The sequence below is a fragment of the Halichoeres trimaculatus genome, unplaced genomic scaffold (assembly GCF_033239565.1).
Source record: "Halichoeres trimaculatus isolate MK-OKI-2021-1 unplaced genomic scaffold, fHalTri1.1 fHalTri1_scaffold_10, whole genome shotgun sequence".
NCBI lineage: Eukaryota > Metazoa > Chordata > Actinopteri > Labriformes > Labridae > Halichoeres > Halichoeres trimaculatus.
The window spans coordinates 6,124,776-6,145,255 of NW_027437187.1; the positions used below are offsets into that span (position 1 = coordinate 6,124,776).

General features: G+C 41.2%; 2 protein-coding genes across 2 annotated transcripts; one reads left to right on the plus strand and one right to left on the minus strand.

Moving 5' to 3' along the window:
* Positions 1-3,308, plus strand: LOC141796178 (uncharacterized). Its single transcript, XM_074677153.1, has 9 exons — positions 1-170; positions 377-502; positions 634-753; positions 829-904; positions 1,717-1,751; positions 2,431-2,442; positions 2,601-2,647; positions 2,767-2,950; positions 3,137-3,308. The coding sequence occupies exons 1-9, from the start codon at positions 37-39 to the stop codon at positions 3,306-3,308; spliced, it is 906 nt and encodes a 301-aa protein (XP_074533254.1). The 5' UTR covers positions 1-36.
* Positions 3,309-10,601: 7,293 nt separating this feature from the next.
* Positions 10,602-12,008, minus strand: LOC141796511 (nuclear factor 7, ovary-like). Its single transcript, XM_074677677.1, has one exon. It carries the CDS (start codon positions 11,985-11,987, stop codon positions 10,602-10,604), a length of 1,386 nt encoding a protein of 461 aa, XP_074533778.1. The 5' UTR covers positions 11,988-12,008.
* Positions 12,009-20,480: the final 8,472 nt, after the last annotated feature.

The following is a 20,480-nucleotide window of genomic DNA, read 5'->3' on the forward strand; positions in this document are numbered from 1 at the left end:
AATGTGTGTCCTGTGCTGTGAAGCTTGTTGTAATGAATGAACATGTTGTTGTGTTTGTGTGAAGGTGGGGGCTCTGCTATGGATCAGTGTGAGGACAGAGAGGAGGGAGCCCCTCCCTCTAAAACCCTCCCTCTGTGTGGGGACCAGGAGAGCCAGACCAGAGCTCAGAGGTGAGACCAGGATCTCTGACTGTCCATGACTCTTCTCCATGTCAGAGCTCAGCACTCACATCACTGTGTGTGTGTGTGTGTGTTTGTGTGTGTGTGTGTGTGTGCGTGCGTGCGTGCGTGTGTGTGTGTGTGTGTGTGTCTGTGTGTGTCTGTGTCTGTGTGTGTGTCTGTGTATGTCTGTGTGTCTGTGTGTCTCTGTGTTGAAGCCCAGAGCAGCAGCAGCATGGACCAGACTCTCCTGGACCTGCTCCCAGCTGTGTGTCCTTGAAGAGTGATCTGTCTAAGGATTGGTTTATTGACTTCAAAGCAGTCCATCAGTCTGATGGTCCAAAGTAATAATCTATCTCAGTGCTTTTTATCAGAATTCAGACTGAAGAAAAGTTTGGGGTAAATTTCAGCAGAACTCAAACCTGGAAGATTTTCAGTGTTCATGTTTATTCATCAGTATTTGTGATTCTGTCAGAGTCAAACACCAGAGACCAGACTCTCCTGGACCTGGACCCAGCTGTGTCTCCTTAAAGAGTGATTGGTCGATTGGCATAGGGGAAGATTTCAAATCTCCAGAGACTTGTGTTGATGAAAGGTGAGTGTTTTAAAGGTAGCTTCCTGATGTTGTGCTCTGTTAGAAACACTCCATGATCTTCTGTTTGTTCCACAGAATTCAGAGATCAGAGGCTCCCATTGGTCAGTCTGCACAGCAGCATCACACACAGCTGGATGACTCCATATTGATGGTGTGTAAATATACAAACACAACTCCTCCTGACAATCAGAGCACACACTCATTCTGTTTGAGCTTTCTGAAGAGTTTCCTGATCACACTGCAAACATCATCTCTGCCTGAATTCTCTTCACACTCGGTGTTTGACTGATTGAACGAAGCCGCACATTTCTGAGCTGCTCACACTCACAGGTCAGAGGTCAGAGGTCATGCTGGATGCTGGACTCACACAGACTTAGACTTTGTCAGCAGAGAGCAGAGTTGACAAACTGAGTCCAATTTGAGCTTTAAACAACACAAAGACTTTGCTTCATGTTAATGACAGCTGCTGCTTTCAGCTTCATTCTAAGAAACACATCAGCTCTAAAGTCACTGCAGACTTTTTCTGGATGAAAGCAATGAAAGCATTATGTCAGTGTGGGCAACCAGAGACAGTTAAACATGTTCTCCTAGAATGCAGCAGTTATAGAACAGCAAGACGCCGCCTTTTTGTGAGAATGACAGAGATAGGAGTGGAGGTTTTATCTCTTTTTTCTTTACTCAGCCATAACTAGAACCACCTAATGACAACCAACGTAGTGCTGTAGTTCCTGCATGAAACGGGAGTGTATGTTAAGATCTAGTTACAAAAAATAAAAAATAAATGAGTATGGACCAGTGGAGGGCAGTAATACACCTTTGCCGCGTCTACGCTGCCAAAAATAAAGAAGAAGAAGAAGATCCAGTCTCCATGCTGGACTCTGCAGACCAGCAGGCTTTCTGTCTGTCACACATGATCTGATCTGACCTTCTACAAGTTCAACCTGACATTTTCTTCTGTTCCAGCTGCTCCAGGAGAACATCATCAGCTTTGTAAAGAGGTATAACTGAGGTATAACCAGACAACAAGAGCTCAAAGACTGAATGTGAAAAAGAAAACCTCTCATTTCACAACAGAGATCTGGTTTGGTTATTACAGTTATTACGTTTAGAGAGAATTCAGACTAAAGCAGCTTTTCTGTCAGCATCCAGAGTAAAGGTTGTGAATTCAGATACATGAAGACTCTGATAAATGTTGGCACCATACGTCTCTGTAAAATGTTCTCTGATGTTTCATTTGTTGTGAAAAATGTCCTCATTTAACCCACTCTGCTGTGTGTTGACTCCAGCATCACTTCACCTCTCTGATGGCTCAATTCTCTACAGAAGAAGTCCCATCTGACTGATCATCCACTAATGTTGTTAGTGAACATGAAGAAGGAAGATGTTACATGGTCAGAACATCAGAGTGATTGAAAACATGGAGAAACACACAGACCTGATCTCCAGGAGACAGTGTGATCTGATAAAATGAATCTGATAAAAAATAATAGAAACTCATTTTTCCTCCTGACACATAAAAAGAGCGGACTACTTTAAAGAGACAGAACAAAGGGAGAGCAGGAATTGTCCTTACTCATTTCAGAGAGGACATGAGAAGCAGAACATGGACTTTATGGATCCAAAGAGCAACAGGCAGCTTTTGCTTTTTGACTCTTTCTGTTCTTCTTTTCCTCCCAGGATCTCCACACTGTCAGAAAAAGAGACAGAGTGATGGAGACAGTTGGTTCAGAGGAGTTTCAGCCTGTTTCTCTGTCACAGGGACAAACTGAGGATCACTGCTTCATGTTGAGCAGCAGTTAGGACTCATGTTGGACAGAAAATCACTCTGACTGTGTTTCTTCCTCCAGGGTGGACCATGGTGGACAGCAGTGGTTAAAACCTGGTCTGAAGAAGTGTAAGTGTGGAATCACTTTGACTCCTGATGAGCAAACAGCAGACTGTCAGCTAACAAAGAATGAAGCTTTCAGGTGTGTCTGATGATAAACTGCTGCTGTGTCTTTTTCTCTCCATCAGATTTCTGTGAACTCACTCTGGACTCAAACACAGCTTACAGAAAGCTCAGACTGTCTGAAAACAACAGGGAGGTGACACGTGTGGAAGAGGATCAGTCATATCCTGATCATCCAGACAGATTTGACGTCTGGGCTCAGCTGCTGTGTAGAGATGGTCTGACTGGTCGCTGTTACTGGGAGGTCGAGTGGAGAGGAGAGGTTCATATATCAGTGAGTTACAGAGGAATCAGGAGGAAAGGAGACAGTTATGACTGTAGGTTTGGGTTTAATGATCAGTCCTGGAGTCTGCTCTGCTCTGATGAAGGTTACTCTGTCCGTCACAATGACAGAGTAACAGACCTCCATCTGTCCTTGTCCTCTGACTATGACAGAGTAGCAGTGTATGTGGACTGTCTTACTGGCACTCTGTCCTTCTACAGAGTCTCCTCTGACTCACTGATCCACCTCCACACCTACAGGACCACCTTCACTCAACCTCTCTATCCTGGGTTTGGGTTTGGGTTGTGGATTCCTTATTCCTCAGTGAGTCTGTGTTCTGTGTAGGAGGGAGAGTCTCCTCCTCTCTACACAAACACAAAGCTGCTCAAGAACAATTTAGCCTCTGCACTAACACAAACTTCAGCTGATTCTTTGACTCTTTCTATCCCGTCACATCAGTCTGAATGTCTGTGATCAAAGAGCAGGACTCAGTGGAAAACTGGCTCACTGAACTGGACTTATTTACATCTATATGGTAAAAAAATCTGGCCTCATTCAGACTGTTTTTCTTCAATGTGTTGATTAGAAAGTTTGTCAGAGACGTCTGAGTCTGATTGTTGTTCTTCACAACTGTTCTTCACCTGCAGAGTTGTTCTCACCTGTGTTTAAACTGATGAAAGCCATGTCCTCATTAGACTGAGACAAAAAGAGCTGGTGCTGAGTAAATCGCTCTCACTGGGTGATTTGAAGCTGATGGAGAACAATCTAGAAAAATCCAGAGTGTACAGGTGGAACATTATCACAACATGTATGTGTTAAGAAAAATATTGCCTGTGATGTGGATGAAGTCCAGTGGCCAGAGCCCTCACAAAGACATGATGTTTGAAAATAACTTTCTGTGACTGTGCAGCAAAGTGCTTTTCATTTATTCTTTGTTATGAAAGTGCTGACGTCGATATCACTTTAAATGCTGTGATTTTTCTGAAGTGCATTTACAATAAACATTTTCTCCCTGGATTTTATGTCCTACATCTGTGGCCCAAGTTCTCTGTGGATCATATGGAGTTAGGTAATTCATTCCACCATTTGGGAACAACAGAGGAGAAGAGTCTGGGCTGGGAGCACCAGGCATCTTTTGCAAGCAGAGCATAGTAGGCAAGAAGGAGTGTGGACCTGGATGAGGGACCCCAGGTATGCAGAGGCTGTTTTTGTCACTGTTCTGTAAGCCAGAAGAGGAGTTTTAAATTTGATTGGATCTGCCAGTGGAAACCGGTAAACAGTGATTGACAGTGGGGTGACATGCCGTTTTGGGCCGCTGTACTCTGGATCATCAGCGGATGCTTAAATGGGCACAAAGGAAGACCTGTTAGAAGAGAGCTGCAGCTGTCGATGCGTGAAATCACAAGGGTCTGTACCAGAAGCTGTGTGGCCTATTGTGTCAGGTAGGCTCTGATCCTCCTGATGTTAAAGAGGACAGATCCACAAGATCGAGCAATCAGGGCTACATGAACCTTAAAGGTCAGCTGGTCATCAATCATGACACCAAGATTTCTGGCAGAGTTTGTGGAAACAAGTTGACTGGAATCAGACAGGACATTGATCTACACATGCAATACACAGACAGCCACAAACTGGCTGTCTGTGTGCTGCATGATGTGGACTGGCTGTCTGTGTGCTGCAGCATGCACATATATGCCCCAAACAAAATACCGTTTCCATACTGTTAAGTCAGCTGAAAAGGTTTCACATCCAGAAAACAGATAACCAGTTCATGTCTTGAAGCACAGACAACAAGTCCACGTCATGCACAGAGCACAGACATACAGTCTGTACTGTGGCGGACTGACAAAAAGTCAATGCCATGCAGAGCACAGACAGCCTATGCCCTTGTGAAATCACTCATTGTTCAGCAGGCTCTCATATCCACTGTGTTCCCTCCTCACCCAGGGTCACAAAATGTCATCGCAACAATACAATAGTTTTGTATTTTGAAGTCAGATTGACAGAATTTTGGCCCATAAGTGACTAGAAAAGATTTAGAATAGAATTTAAGGTTCTTTTATTAGGCTAGAAATCTCTTGATGGTCTTGCTCCTTTATATTTATCAGATTTGCTTTTACCATTTGAGCCAAGTAGGGTTCTCCAGTCGTTTTTAAAGGTACCTAAAGATAGAACTAAAAATGGGGAAGTCTCTTTTTATCATTATGGCCCTCGTCTGTGGAACAGCCTACCTTAAGACCTGAGGTAGGCTGGATGATGACGATGAGACGTGGCTGGACCTTCCAGCAGGACAACGATCCAAAGCACGCAGCAAAGTTGACTCTCAAATGGTTACAAAAAAGAAAATCAATCTGTTAGAATGGCCTAGTCAATCACCTGACTTAAATCCAAATGAACATTTGTGGAAAGAACTAAAGTAAAGGGTTCACCAGAGGGCACCAAAGAATATTCCAGATTTAAAGACAATCTGTGCAAAGGAATGGACCAAAATCACACCTGAGCAGTGTGGGCCATTAGTTAAAACATACAAGAAGCATCTGGAAGCTGTCATTGCAAACAAAGGCTTCTCCACTAAGTATTAGATGAGTCTCCACATAATTATTATTTATGGACCTGATACCAATGTCAGGTAGAAAATGTGTTTGAATTGCATCTTTTGAAATAAATGTGATGAGAAAAAAGTTGACACGTTCACATTCCAGTGAAGTCTGTAACTCACATAATCTGATCTGGACATCTCTATATATGAAGTTTAGTTTTCCTTAATCTACTTGGCAAAAGTAAATTCACTTCACTTGGATTTTATTTTTCATTTAAAGAAATAAGAAAGTATGTCAAACAAAGAACAATCTTGCTTAATCAACATAACTAAATTATGCAAAAAGCTACCTCAATTCTTTAATTAGATCTAGCAGAATATTTTTTATCAGTGTGGGAGGCCATTGAGCTCAGTTAGTCATCAGTGCATTGTTTTTTTACACTTATGTATTTCATAAAGAAGTTCATAACCTGTACCTTATGCACACTTAAGGGTACAAAAGACCAAGATGTAGTTAGCAAAAGTGTATACATACATTTTATTCTCATCTTGTAAAGGCAGAAGTGTAATTTTTCTATGTGGTCCATGGATGTCTAATGTTTTATTTTACTTCCTTTGTATTTTCTTTAAAAAGAACATCTTGGCAGTATTTTCTTTTGAAGGAATGTCTTATGGGAAAAAAACAGGATTCACATTAACATAGACGTCAAAACATCAGCAAACAATCAACAAGGGAGAACGTAAAAGAGTACATTATGGATTACAAAGCTGAAAAAGGGGAGAAAGTGTGTATTTATTTAGCACTGGCCGATAGTAGGTACAAGTTATGTTCCATATAAAATTTAATACAAGGAAGTTTATGTGTTTTGCATTGTTATTTGCGGTGTGTAATAAGTCTTACGTCTCAAATTATGTCAAATGTAAATTTTTTTTTATTTGTTTCTGCCGAGCTCTTACAATGGCTTTGCCACAAATAAAGGAAAATAAAGGAAGGTGAACCATCAGTAAGGCTGACTTATTTCAACCGGATGCTACAAACCTACTGAGGTATAGTGTTCAGGCCAAAACACAGAACAGCTCAGTGTCAAACAAGATTTTGGTAAAACCTGAAGACATTTTTCCTTGCCCTCTGTGAACTTTTGCAAATTACAGCTGCACTATTCTCTCAGAAACAGTGTCAAATCAGGTAAACCTCTTGTTAGCTTGCTGAGCTGCATTATATCAAGTGCTCTGTATTCAGTGGGAGACTGCATACTGCCACCTGCAGTGCAAATCAAGTACACAAATGCCATTATTCTGCCCCAGCTCTCCTAGCATGGCAGATCGTTTCAGAGTCAAGAAAACTCAGATTCAGATGCTTCTGGTGGGAGTTTTACTTGGAGAACTCTGTAAAACTGTACACACAAAAGAGGAGATTAACATTCTAATATATTAAACATGTTTTATATCATTTTAAACTCCAAAAACGACCAAGTAAACATGGCGCTAGCTCGATGCTAATGTACATGGCAAATTACATTGACATGCTAACGTCTAGCATACATCGCTCCGAGCTCAGCCTTAAAAAAGACAGAAAGACATCATTAAAACTCCTTCAAAAACAGCACTGAAAACCTCAATGCCAAAATACTCACATACAAATGTCTTCTCCAATAGGAAGATGAAAGACAACGTGCAGTCATGGCTGACCTCAGGGCAAGCTCAAGATTCTGAAATAAAACTCAAGGCGTGTAGTAACTGTTTTTGGACACTAGATGTCTCACTTCTGTCAATAACATGCAACAACACAGTTATTGTTATAAGTTATATTTATTGGAGGAAAAAGGAGTTAGTTTTCCAGTGGCCAACATTTGAGAAGACACACACAGATAAAGGGAGCTAAATAACAAATGTTGTCTTAGATCTTCTGCAACCCCAAATCAAACGACAAGATGCAGCATCCGTCCCCTCAGAGAGAATCTCCAAAAATGGGCTGATGATGAGGGAGTGAAGAAACAGGATCAGCTGCTCAGTGCTGAGGCATTCTGTGTTTCTCTTAGCCAGTCTTGACTACAGATAAATGCTGTTTCTCTTCTTGTTTGTTGGACATCTAAAAAATGTACATTTCCTTGTGACCTGCCCGACTTGTCTGTGTTGCAACACTGTCAATATTCATTGTACACATAGTTTCACATTATTTTTGGTGATAAAATTATTTTGTCGGCTAAAACCTGCACTGTTAAAAATGTCCATAAAATTAACAGTGAAGTGCCTTAAAACTGCAACACCAAAGATGTAGAAACCAAAAAACAACAAAGCAGTGTTGATTTTACAGTTTGAACTAAACATAAATGCCAATTTTACAATACACATAATACCCTTATAATACCCCACATAAATACTCTTAAACTAAAGGCAATACAATAAGGTTAAAATTATAAGATGGCAGTGTTAAAATTACATTTATTCTTTTTTTAAATTTTTTTTTACAGTGATAAACCACATTACATTTTGTTAATTCATATTGTATACTTTACAGATTAGAAAATGTTTAAACACAGTTAAATTATGTTACTATGAAGGATATTTGTGAAACATAAAAATAAAAATCACACACACACACACACACACACACACACACACACACACACACACACACACACACACACACACACACACACACACACACACGAATAAGTATCTATTGCTCTAAATTAAAAATAAAAAAAAAACCTCACAGGCCACTGGTATGCATTCTTTTATTTTATGTTTTTTGTTTGTTTGTTTGTTTTTTGTTTTTTGTTTTTGTTCTTACTACCAATGTTTCTATAATCAATATGCTGACAGATTAGGTAAATTAAGTTTAAAATGCCTAAAAAAGTACTGTGTTAGGAAATGATGAGAATATGACACAAAGGTGTGCAAACTGTTAAAATTAGAGTTATGGAGGGTAATCAGTGTCACGAGCAGTCTTGTGACACATGCTCTAATGATTTAGGTGACTTAACTTATGGACAAAACTTTAAGTTCAACCAGTTCTTCATTGAAAACCCGGGTTGCAAAAGCTGATTCTGTACCTGGATGCTTTTGAAATATTCAGTCCCTAACTACAAGTGACAAGATACAACAGAGTTTCATTTGCATCACCTCACTTCTGTCTAACATTGGTGTTGTTGTATTGTAGTTATAACGCAGACTCAAAAGAAAAATAATAACAGTGCCGACTCATTCCTGTAGATGGCAGTAATTCACCTAAACCTGCCACCCTCACAGGTAAACATTGTCAGCACCGTGCTTTGTGGGAAACCTTATACCAGGTAGACTGGTCTGTTGCATACTGAGAAATTTTCCTGGATTAGTAGGACATCTGGGGATTTTTAGTATACTGCACATTTAGCAACTTTTTGCATTCTGACAACTACAAACTTAATTTCAACCAAACCAGTAGGCACTACTAGTGTAGTTTGCAGTTTGGAAATCAGACCCAGTCTGAGTCCTCTCTCATTGCAAGTTTGACAACTACCTTGTCAAAAACTTTTTGAACAATCTTGAAAATTTTTTCGACCTTTTGGCTTTTTCTGATTTACCTATTTTTTTTCTGCTTGCAGCTGCCCACCCCTCCTGCAGTCTTTGGTTTTTAGATTTTAACTCACAGCTTTGCTCTTGGATTATCAAATAACGTTTAACTCATTCACTCAGTCATGTCTGATTGTGGGTCACATTTAGCATAGACCTAACAATACTGGAAATCACTGCATTTATTAAAAAAAAAACAAAAAACCCAGACATGTTTTTTTTTTAACAACACATCCAGCAGTTTTAGTTCAGATTATACGTCAACACAGGAAAGATTAGCTGCTCCAACCCACTTTCAGAATCTAGTTTTTGTTTGCTCTGGATTCAATCAAGCAGCCCAGAAAACTCATATTTTTTTTCAACATCCTTGATATGAATCATGTGTTCACAGAGATAGAAAAACATTACACCAGGCAGGAACAGCATCCAAAGCCTTCAGACACAGATCAGAACAGTCCAAATCAATCAAACACAGATAGATGTTCACCTAAGGTTGATGCACCAGGCAGAGCCTCTACAGTCCCAAGCTTTTATTCATGGGTCCAGACTAAAGCCCTGTTTCCAGCAAACAGTCCAGCTTAGATCAGTACAGTTTGGTACGGTATGGCTCGGTTAAGCCTGGTCCCGTTTGTGTTTCCACAGCCAACCGTGCCCCTTATGGTAAGCAGCGTGTAAGTTAGATGCTAATATCTGCTTCTGATGAATATTAGTGTGATGCTATAGCAGCGCGACACAGTGTACCCCACTAATAAATCCAACAAAGAAGAGAAACGGGCTGCACGGTGGTGCAACGGTTAGCGCTGCAGCCTCACAGCAAGAAGGTCACCGGTTCAAATCCCCACCTCGGCCGGTGGGTCTTTCTGTGTGGAGTTTGCATGTTCTCCCCGTGCATGCGTGGGTTCTCTCCGGGTACTCCGGCTTCCTCCCACAGTCCAAAAACATGCTCATCAGGTTAATTGGTCACACCAAATTGTCCCTAGGTGTGAGTGTGTGCGTGCATGGTTGTCTGTCTATGTGTCAGCCCTGCGATTGACTGGCGACCAGTCCAGGGTGTACCCTGCCTCTCGCCCAATGATTGCTGGGATAGGCTCCAGCCACCCGCGACCCTAAACAGGATAAGCGGTATAGAAAATGGATGGATGGATGGAAAGAAGAGAAACGCAACATAGTAAACAAAGAGCAACGATGGAAGACATCCAGCAATTCATCTCCTCTGTGATTGGCACGTTGCTCTTTGATACAAAGAGCAATCAAGCTTTGTTTAGAGAAGACTGTGTGCCTCCAGGAGAAATACAGTAGCCACTGTCGCACAGGAGTGGCGATTCTTTCAACCCATCAACAGACTGCAGTCTTATTGCTCCACCTTCCGGGATTGGATCAGTTTAGTTTGGTACCCCTACAGAAGGGTCCCAGAAAGTGGGACGGTTCGTCTAGGTTACTCAGAGCTCTGTCCTGTGATTAGTCTGTGGAAACGCTGTAAAATGCGCAGCTAGGAGAAGATGCTTCAGTTTCCTGTGATACACACACCTTCAAACTAAAGACGGTCAGACCTGTTGTTGAGTCACGCACATCTTCAGATGGCAAACCTGTAGTCTATCAACAGAACCAAAGAATGGAAACATCCTCTCAGAGAAAGTGTGTGTGAAGGTGTGTATGTGTGTGTTAGCACCAGGATCAGAGAATGACAGCTCTCCTCTGTCCCAGTCCAGATTCACTCTGATCCTCTGGAGACGGTTCAGACCTGAGAGAGGAGTGGCTGGAGCCGATGGCGAGCGTGCTGAGTATTTACCTTCATTGAAGTCTATTCCCCATAATCCAGACATTGTGCGCCCCTTCCTCTGCTCAGACTCTGCTAACACACCCAGAAACCACAATGTGCTGTCTCCAAACTCAACATCCCAGCTGTGAGTCCCTGAGTTGAAGCCCTCAGAGCCCAGGACAGGCCAGGGGTGATCAAACCTCTCTGGATTATCCGGAAGCTTCTGTCTCTCTCCTGGTCTTCCACAGGTCAGATCCTCAGACAGGATGAGTTTAGACCCAGCAGTGTTTGGGTCCAGAATCACAGGACTGTAATGGACCATGTCCTTCATCTTGTTCCAGATGTTGAAGCTCAGGTTGCCCAGGTGTTTGGCCACATCTATCAGAGCTCCTGAGTGCAGCTGTGGATCCTCCAGCAGGGGGCGCTGCTTGACTCTTTCCACTGCAGTCTTGTAGCTATTGAGAAACGAGACGTCTCCAGCTCTCAGCTGCTCCTCTGTGGCTCTGACTGTGTCTGAAAGAGCTGCTATCTCTTTGTTCAGAGCCTCCATCTGCTCCTTCATCCTCTGCCTCTTCTTCTCCTCTTCCTCCCTCAGTGCAGACAGCCTGGCCTCCTCTTCCTCCTCTAGAAACTGGTGAAGCTTCTTGAACTGCTTCTTTATCTGCACCTCTGTGTGTCGGGCCTGGACCTGAATGTGTTCTGCAGTTTGATCAAACGTCACTTTAACTCCTTCACAAACCTTTAACTTCTCCTTTAGAGGCTCCAGAGTCTTCAGGAGCTTCTTCTTGTGTTGTTGAGCGGCTTCATCGACAGGTCTGAATCTGTGCTCGCTGTGTTTCTCTGAATCTCTGCAGACCACACACACTGGCTGCTGATGGTCCAGACAGAAGAGCTTGAGTTTCTCAGAGTGCAGACTGCAGAGATCCTCTGAAGGTCTCTGACCCCTCTGCAGTATGAAGGACTCACACAGGTTCTTTAAGGCCAGGTTAAGAGGAGGGTGTTCCTTTGAAGATCTCCTCTTACAAACTGGACACTCTCGCGCTGGTCTCTGTCTCCACCAGGTCTGCAGACAGTCTTTACAGAAGCTGTGGCTACATGACAGAACTACAGGATCTCTAAAGACCTCATGACAGACTGGACAGTAGAGATCCTCCTCTGACCGTGAAGCCATTTTGTCTCTGGATGACGCTGAAAACAGCAGACACTGAGTCCAGTCAGTCAGGGCTCCTCCCCCTCTGATAGAAAGCTCTTAAAGGTTGACATGAGTTGAGTTTTCTGTCAAACTCACCTTCAAAGTGTGAGGAGTGTCAGCAGCTTGAGGCAGCAGAGTCCTGGTCTCCACTTTTCTCTCCTTCAGCTGGATTTCCTCCGAGGAACTCTTTTTTGCAGTCTGAAGCTGGTCTTCTGATTTTCTGTCGGTGTCTCTCTTTGACTTGTCACCAATAACACAGGGCTGTTTCTCTCAGAGTTCAAAAGACACCTACCACTCCCTAACGATTACTGATTAACAGCATCCGTCATATTTTATACCTGATTTTACTGAGACCTTTGACCAACATGGAGCTGATAAATTATCTTTCGCTGTGGCTGTTGGAGACGTTGAAGGAAGGGTTTGTTTAAGGAAGGAGAAAGGGGGAGGCTGAGACTCCCACAAGGAAAGATGGAAGAGGTTTACCTGTCTGTGAGAGACTGAGTGAGCCAACAGTTCAACAGTTAGAGAATAAAGTTCCTCAGAGTAAAAAGAGAAAGAATGAATAAACTTAATCATCTACACAACATACACTACTGTGTACACTACTAAAAACACTTTCCTCTCATGCATCACTGGTGATTTTGTCCTCTATCAGTTTTTGTCCTAAATTTTACTATTTTCCTTTTATTTCACAGCAAAGTCATTTTTGTTGTGACAGTTTTTGTAACCATGAGTGAGGAGGACTCACTGTGGCTATGAGTCCCAGCTGTACATAGACATGTTTGTGCTCCAGGGGCTGGACAGGCTGTCTGTGTTTCAAAGAGCAGACCTGCTGTCAGCGCTCCATTGTGCTGAGCATGTATCCAGTGAGTTTTACACAGTGTTTCGTTTTTAATTAACAGGATGTGTTGATGGTCTGTGCGATGTTGGTCAATTTTTAATAACAATGTTATTTGAATTACACAGCCGGTCCATGCAGTGTTGCACAGACAGCCTGTTCCCCAAATGTAATACTTCAGCAGTCTTTTACCATTTGTGTGCCCTCCTCATTCACAGTTTCAAGGCACCATCACAACAAAAAGTATTTTGATGTAAAATGACGTTATTTTTTCTGCAGAACTTTATGTATTGTCACTTTATTGAAGGTGTTTGACCGTAATAATCTAGGAAAAATCTGTTAAATAATGGTATTTTTCTGTAAAATTACATATTAATCCTGTAAATCTGCAGACATTTATCTTTAGTTTTACGTACAGTTTGTTTTTATGCATTACAAATTTGTTGTTGTACATGAGAAAAATAGTGTTTTCACAGGAAATTATTGTAGATTGATTTGACTGTTTTTGTAAAATAAATCATTTATACATTAAAATCAAAGAGATTAACCTTAAAGAAATCTGATTTGAATGTGTTTTGACTGAATTTATACATTATTTTACAGTAAAACGGACATTTATAAACTATGAAATGCTGTTTTTTAATTTATTTTGACTGAAAAATCTAGTCCTGTATTTTTACAGTTATTTAATAAAGTTCCATGTTTTGACAAAATCTTACTATAATTTTTATGTTATTTGTCTGGAAACTTTGCTGCCAATGCTTTTACCATTTTATTTTTTTTTACAGATTGTTTTTTTTAGGCAAGGCAAGGCAAGGCAAGTTTATTTGTAGAGCACAATTCATACACAAGGCAATTCAAAGTGCTTTACAGCTAACATAAAATAAAATCACAATAGGCAAAATAAAATCATTGCATAAAATCACATCATAAAACATCAAAAATGATTAATTAAATTAGAAGAGGAGAGTGCAGATAAAATACTTTCAGTTGTTGTATGCTATGCTGAACAGAACTGTTTTCAGCCGGGCTTTGAACATTGTCAGAGTTTTACAGTGTAGCGCGCTAAAGCCCACCTTTTAAAAGTGTTTCATAGCACAGAATTGAATTGTGCTTAAGCACAGCACACTTGCAGTCACGCTCACCAGTTGAGCTGGGCTTTAGGGTTGATGTGTGTTTTAGCACAGTATGGTTTGCTGGTGTGACCACGCCCTTACTCATGAAAGTCTGTGTCATCAACAGTCTCACAGAGTGCGTCACAGGCTACATTAATATCTGTGTGGACAACTCTGTCCCAGCAAGGACTTTTCTTTGTTATTCCAACAACAAGCCATGGATAAAAAGGACAAACAGAGGAAGGCTGTCAGACATGGGAATCAGTAAGAGGTGTGAAGAACTCAGGAAATTCTGAAAGTGAGCAATATCTGTTTTCAATGTGTAATACCTGCCAGTATATTTCATTAAGTGCAGTATCTGTTTAACAACGTCCATCTTGTCTTGTCTTAATCATAATATAAATCCTTTTTTAACTGGTTTAGTACTTACTGCTTATTTTGTACTTGGTGCTTATTCTACTGCTTAGTTTTTTGGGGGTTTTTTTCTTTTTTTTTTTTTTTTAAATTGATCACTAATGAGAAGAGCAATGGTAATACCAATTGCCCCCCCGGAGAACATAAAAGAGCACAGAGCATTAAGTCGTCACTTATTCTTCTGAAATCAGCCAAACCTCAACTATGTAAAAATGAGTGATTTACATAATATGCAATATTTGTTGTTATTATTATATAATCCATTATTATTATTATAAGCCATTAAGTATGTTTTATAGGGAAACATGCTTTGCATTCCTATTTAACCCTCAGAAACACAGTTCCTTCCGGTAGGATCAACATACCACTTATTTTCAAATGAATGAATTTTACAAAGCATTTTTCCAATATAAAAATGTCAAATAAATAAATAAATGAATAAACATACTGGCGTTTTCGTCAGATTCTAATGTTTCCGAGTATACCAGAATGTATCAACAACTGGTTTTCTCCAGCTTATATCTGTAGCAAAAAAAATAAAATAAAAATAAAAATACGAGCCTCTTAAAGCTTTTCCACAAGCCCTGAATTATGTACCTAATCTCTAAAAAAACAAAAAAAACAAAAACAAAAAAAAAAAAACCTGTGAGTTTTGTTCCCACAGCTTTGTCTTGCAGGCGTCACATTTCCCGCTCAGAGCTGCTCAGCACCAATGAGCAGGCTCTATTCGTCCGCTCTCCGTGCCTTAAGATTTAGCTTTCGGGGCAAACTGAACAGTTGATTTTCCCGGCAAACCACTGGTTCTCAAACGACAGGGTGAAGAAGTCGAGTGGGAGAAGAGCGGTGAGATACAAAGTCGGTGGCAGATCAATTTCAGTGTTTTTTTTTTTTTTTTTTTCTGGAAAAATGGCTGAGAAACGGCACTCTGTTGACCCAGTTCTTGCGAGGCTGGTAGGAGATTCCCTGTTCAGCGATGAGGAGCAGGATGGATGTTCAGCGCCCGACAGCTTTTCTAGCTCGTCAGAGGAACTGTATTTGGATGGTAAAGACGGTCATGAGGACATGTGAGTGCGAGTCTTAGTCGTAAATGTGTTTGTTTAGCTACTGCTGTTTGAACGAATGAACACAAACACGTCAGGATCCCCAGTTAGTCTCTCTGTGTGTGTCTTTGTCAATGTCTGCGTGCCTGTACCTGTGTATTTGTGGGTTTTCAATGTTTGAACTGATTTGTGTCATATTTGTTTTACTGTGTCATATTCACACACCAGTGTTTTCTAATTTGGTCATTTGCAGTTTGTGTTGCGTTTTAAATGCATAAAAAGTGCCAAACAAATAAAGTTTGAGTTAAGTAAGAGAAGATAACAAGATAATCTTTATTTGTCCCCGTGGTGAAATTTGTCATGTACATAAATGCAGTGCTGCTGAATTCACCATAACATGCCCATTGTCAAAATCAGTAAATAAAAAGCTATACCGCTTTGGAATACCAGTGACACAACCAAATACCACTAAATACAATTTAATACCAATGTGGTAGTTATAAGCAATGTCATATTACATTTATAAAAGAGTAAACAACCCTCATACTCATACTAGAGCATTGTGTTAGTGCAGGATGTTTGAGTAGAGTAATGGAAGTAGGGAGGAAGGAGAGTTTACTAAGTGATTACTTTCATGTCTACTAGTTCTGAACTGTCTTTCAGACAATAATTTATGCTCTGAAAAAAAAAAAAAAACACCAGAAGAGTCCTTAAAATTTTTTTTGTGCCTGATTGAAAATAAAGCACAACAGTAAAGTATGAGGATAGTAAAAACAGAGCAGTATAAAAAGAAAATTTCAAAGTAAACAGAGGGTGTTGCACACCTTGAAATATTTTTATTTCCACTCCCATAGATAGAAGGGCCGGGGCGCTTTCTCAATTAGATTCTCTTACAGTTTTTGGGGTGCTGATTTGATCTAAATTGCCATTCTTTGATATGTTCGATTTCTTTCTTTCTTTTTTTTGTTTGCTTTTTAACACCAGACCAAGTAATAAAAGTTGAATGATGATGATGTCTACAGACTATATCAGGAGCCCCCTCACAACTTTAAAATCGTTGAATAAAAAAATCCAGTACTACGATACATCCTATTTTTTACACGCCCCTGACGGATAATGTGTTTGCCACAACTCAGGGTTAGGGATGGGTACTGAATAAGGTACTTTTATAGGTACCGACCCAATTCTGTCAAAAGTACTGGGAACCTATTCACGTAAAGTCAAAAGGTACCATGTTTAGGTACCTAAATGCATCCTTGTGACTGTGAAGAGGTGGAAGAGAAGGTGATTTTCCATACTGGACATGAGCACAGCATTGCAAGGTTAAATATCGAATAATACATTTGTTAAATTGATTTTTTTTTCTATTTTATTGTTAAATTAATAGTTTTTACCACATCAACACAAAAATGTACCAAAAATGGGTACCGTTGAGCATCGGTACTGTAACATTTCAAATGTGAAAGGTACCCATCCCTACTCAGGGATGTGGAGGATGGATTAGGCTGGCTGGTTAATGCCCTATTCGTTTGTTTTTGCAACACCTGGGGAGGAGTGTGAGATGAATATAGCCCCGTTTCAACCAAATGGTTGGGTTTGTATGTCAGGTAGGGCACAAATTTTGTGGTGTTTCCTTAAGCTGCGTTTCCACCAAGCTGTCAGGTTCGGTTCAGTACGGCTTGGCATGGTTTGGTACAGTTAAGCCTGATCCTGTTTGTGTTTCCACAGCAAACTGTGCCCTCCCATGGTAGGCGGCGTAAGCAGGATACCAAAAGCCGCAGCTGTTAAACAATAGCGTGAGACCATAGCAGAGCAACACAGTTTACCCCCCTAATAAATCCAACGAAGAAGAAAAACGCGACACAGTAAACAAAGAGCATAGATGGAAGACATGCAGCATTTCGTCCTCTCTGTGATTTTCATGTAGCTCTTTGATACAAAGAACAATCAAGCTTTGTTTTAGAGAAGTCTGTGTGCCGGCAGGAAGAATGCAGACACTGTCAGGGTAAGAAATGATTCTTTTGACCAATCAACCGTCTGCAGTGTTTGTAGCCCCACCTTCCGAGAGCGGATCTGGCAGCCATACGAAAGGGTCCCAAAAAGTGGGACGGCTCCTCTCGGTTATTTGGGGATCTGTCCCAGGATAAGTGGAAACGCCACAAAATGCGTGCCGTACCGAGACGAACCGAACTGATCTGCTTGGTGGAAACGCGGCTTTAGACTAAAACCCTGGACATGTACTGTCCCACTTTTTGGTACCCTTCTGTTGGGGTGCCACACATAGCGATTCGACCCCATAAGTGGGAGCTAGAAACACTGCATTCTATTGATTGGTCGAAAGAATCGTCACTTCCTGTTGCTACTTTACTCCTCGCAGTGCACAGCGTCCTCTAAACAAAGCTTGATTGCGCTTTGTAACAAAGAGCCACATGCCAATCACAAAGATTTGCTGTATATCTTCCATCGTTGTTCTTTGTTTACTGTGCTGTGTTTTTCTTCCTTTTTGGATTTATGAGCAGGGTACACTGTGTCGCACTGCTTTGCTGAAACGTTATTACAAAGCTGATGCAGCTATCAGCATCCGCCTACCAAGAAGGGCATGTATGTGCTGTGAAAACACAAACAGGATCCAGCTTTACTGATCCAATCTGTACCAAACTGTACTGATCCAAACCAGACGACTTGGTTCAAACGGAGGCTTAGTGTAGGCTAGTTTTGTCTGCAGTCTTCATTTCTAAGCAACTGTATTTCTAGGGATGGGAATCGAAAACCGGTTCCTGTTGAGAATCGATAAGAATTGTTTCAATCCTTTGATATCGTTAGCCTTTGTGCTTAACAATTCCCTGATCAATTTTTTACATTGTGCTGGAGCCGCCGGGCTTTACGTTGACTAGTCTGCTGCAGCTACCTTAGCTTAGCAGTTAGATAACGTTCCCCAAGAAGACTCTGATTCAGGATTTTCATCTTGAAGTTTTACTGAAGAACTGACTTCATAAAGAAATGTACATTACTCTCTCAGTAGATATATTCAGTACATTCAAAATGGTATAAATCACCCTATTTACCATTATAACAAAATCGCGCAAGTCTGATGCTAACTTATATTGGAAACTGCATTGATACACTAGCAGTTAGCATACATCAGTAACACTTAAGCTTCAGGGTAGAATTTTATCTTTCATCACAGAAAAATATCACATCAACTCTGTAAAAAATACTGAGAATTTCAAATGTGAAAAGCTAACAGGCTAATGAAAGGCTCATGGCTGACTTCATAACTATGAAAAGCTTCCAAACAACTTAAACCATTGTTATAACCACTTTGAGACACTAGATGGCCTACTTGAATTATTAATATATTACAACACAGTACATTAACGACACATTGTGTGCAGTTTTTACCCGTTTCTGTATAATCATGCCCAGAAATATCCAGACTCGGGGACTAATTACATTTTATTCACTGACAGTATAAACTCAATTAATTGTTGTTGACACAGAAAACCTGTAAAGCTACTTTTTGTACCAAGAAAATTCACAACAAGAATCGATAAGGGAATCGATAAAGAATCAGATCGATAAGCAGAATCAATAAGGGCATTGGTATTGACAAAATCTTATCAATTCCCATCCCTATGTATTTCTTTCAGGTCTGAAGATGAGGACGAGGATCCGGCTGTGTCAGATGGACAGTCTCAGTTGGCTCCACCATCGTCCACCAGCTCACAACTAAAGGCTAAGCAGTCAACTTCCCGAGGAGGTCATCAAGGGTATGCAAGCAGCCACACAACGGCTGCTGCTTTCATGTCACGAGCAGCACAACATCCTAATGGATGGCAGACAGAGGAACAAGCAGACACGCTCCCGGAGCCCCTCCCTCTGTTTTGCCCTGCTCGAACTCCTGGAGTGCAGGGCTTTGGGATAACAGACAACCCAAGCCCATGTGACTTGTTCAAGGCATTTTTTGATAAAAAGACTGTCAACATCATCTGCGACAACACAAACAAACAGGCAAAGAAGAACATTGAACAGGGTAAAATATTCAAGTGGAGTGACATCGGCCCTGATGATTTTTTTAAATTTGTGGGCCTCCTCTTTTACATGGCGGTCCTGAAGGTGTCATGGGTAGACGACTCAGTTTTCAGTCTCATGTCACCAGCCCTCATCATGACCAGGTACACTTTTCAGGCCATATCCATGAACCTGCACATGAGTGACCCAGAAAAAGACGTCCAGAATGATAGGAAGAAGGGCACTCCAAACTACGACCCCTTGCATCGACTCAAGCCGTTGCATGATCACATCAAGAATGCTTGCAAGGCTTTTTACCATCCTAGGCAGAATATTGCCGTGGATGAGAGGATGGTGGCTACAAAAGCAAAACTGGGAGCGCAGCAGTTCACGAGGAATAAATTAACAAAGAATGGCATAAAGCTTTTTATGTTATTGGACTCAAGCAATGGCTACACCATTGCTTTTACAGTGTATACAGGCAGATCCCACTTCAGCACTGGACAAGGACTTTCTTTTGACTCTGTCATGACCTTGGTTGATGACTCATTCCTAGGAAGTGGTTATCACCTTTACTGTGACGACTTTTACACAACCCCAAAGCTTTTCAAGGAGCTCCTGTCTTTGAAGGTGCGTGCATGTGGTACATACAGAGACAAGAGAAAAGAAACTCCAACCACAAAAGTAAACGCCATCACCAGGAAGTCGAGCAGAGGAACCATCAGGTGGATTAGAGATGGACCACTGCTCTTCACCAAGTGGATGGACAGGCGAGAAGTGTCTATTTGCTCCTCCATTCACACTGCCTACACGGGAGAAACAGTTGAGAGGCGTGTGAAGAGGCCAGATGGTCAGTGGCAGACCCAAAGAGTCCCTGTACCCACCCCAGTGAAAGAGCACAACAAGCACATGAGCGGTGTGGATCTATCTAACCAGCTCGTACAGTCTTATTCTGTGCTCCACAGAACGAGGCGGTGGTACCAAAATATTTTTCATAATTTCCTGGACATCGCAGCCACAAACGCTTACATCATCCACAAAGAGCTCTGTCAGA

Excerpts from the sequence above, each read along its gene's own strand:
- LOC141796511 (XM_074677677.1), bottom strand. The coding sequence starts at position 11,987 with ATGGCTTCACGGTCAGAGGAGGATCTCTACTGTCCAGTCTGTCATGAG.
- LOC141796178 (XM_074677153.1), top strand. The coding sequence starts at position 37 with ATGAACATGTTGTTGTGTTTGTGTGAAGGTGGGGGCTCTGCTATGGAT. Across the intron at positions 754-828 it reads GAGACTTGTGTTGATGAAAG|AATTCAGAGATCAGAGGCTC; the intron begins GTGAGTGTTTTA and ends TTTGTTCCACAG. Across the intron at positions 2,648-2,766 it reads AAAACCTGGTCTGAAGAAGT|ATTTCTGTGAACTCACTCTG; the intron begins GTAAGTGTGGAA and ends TCTCTCCATCAG.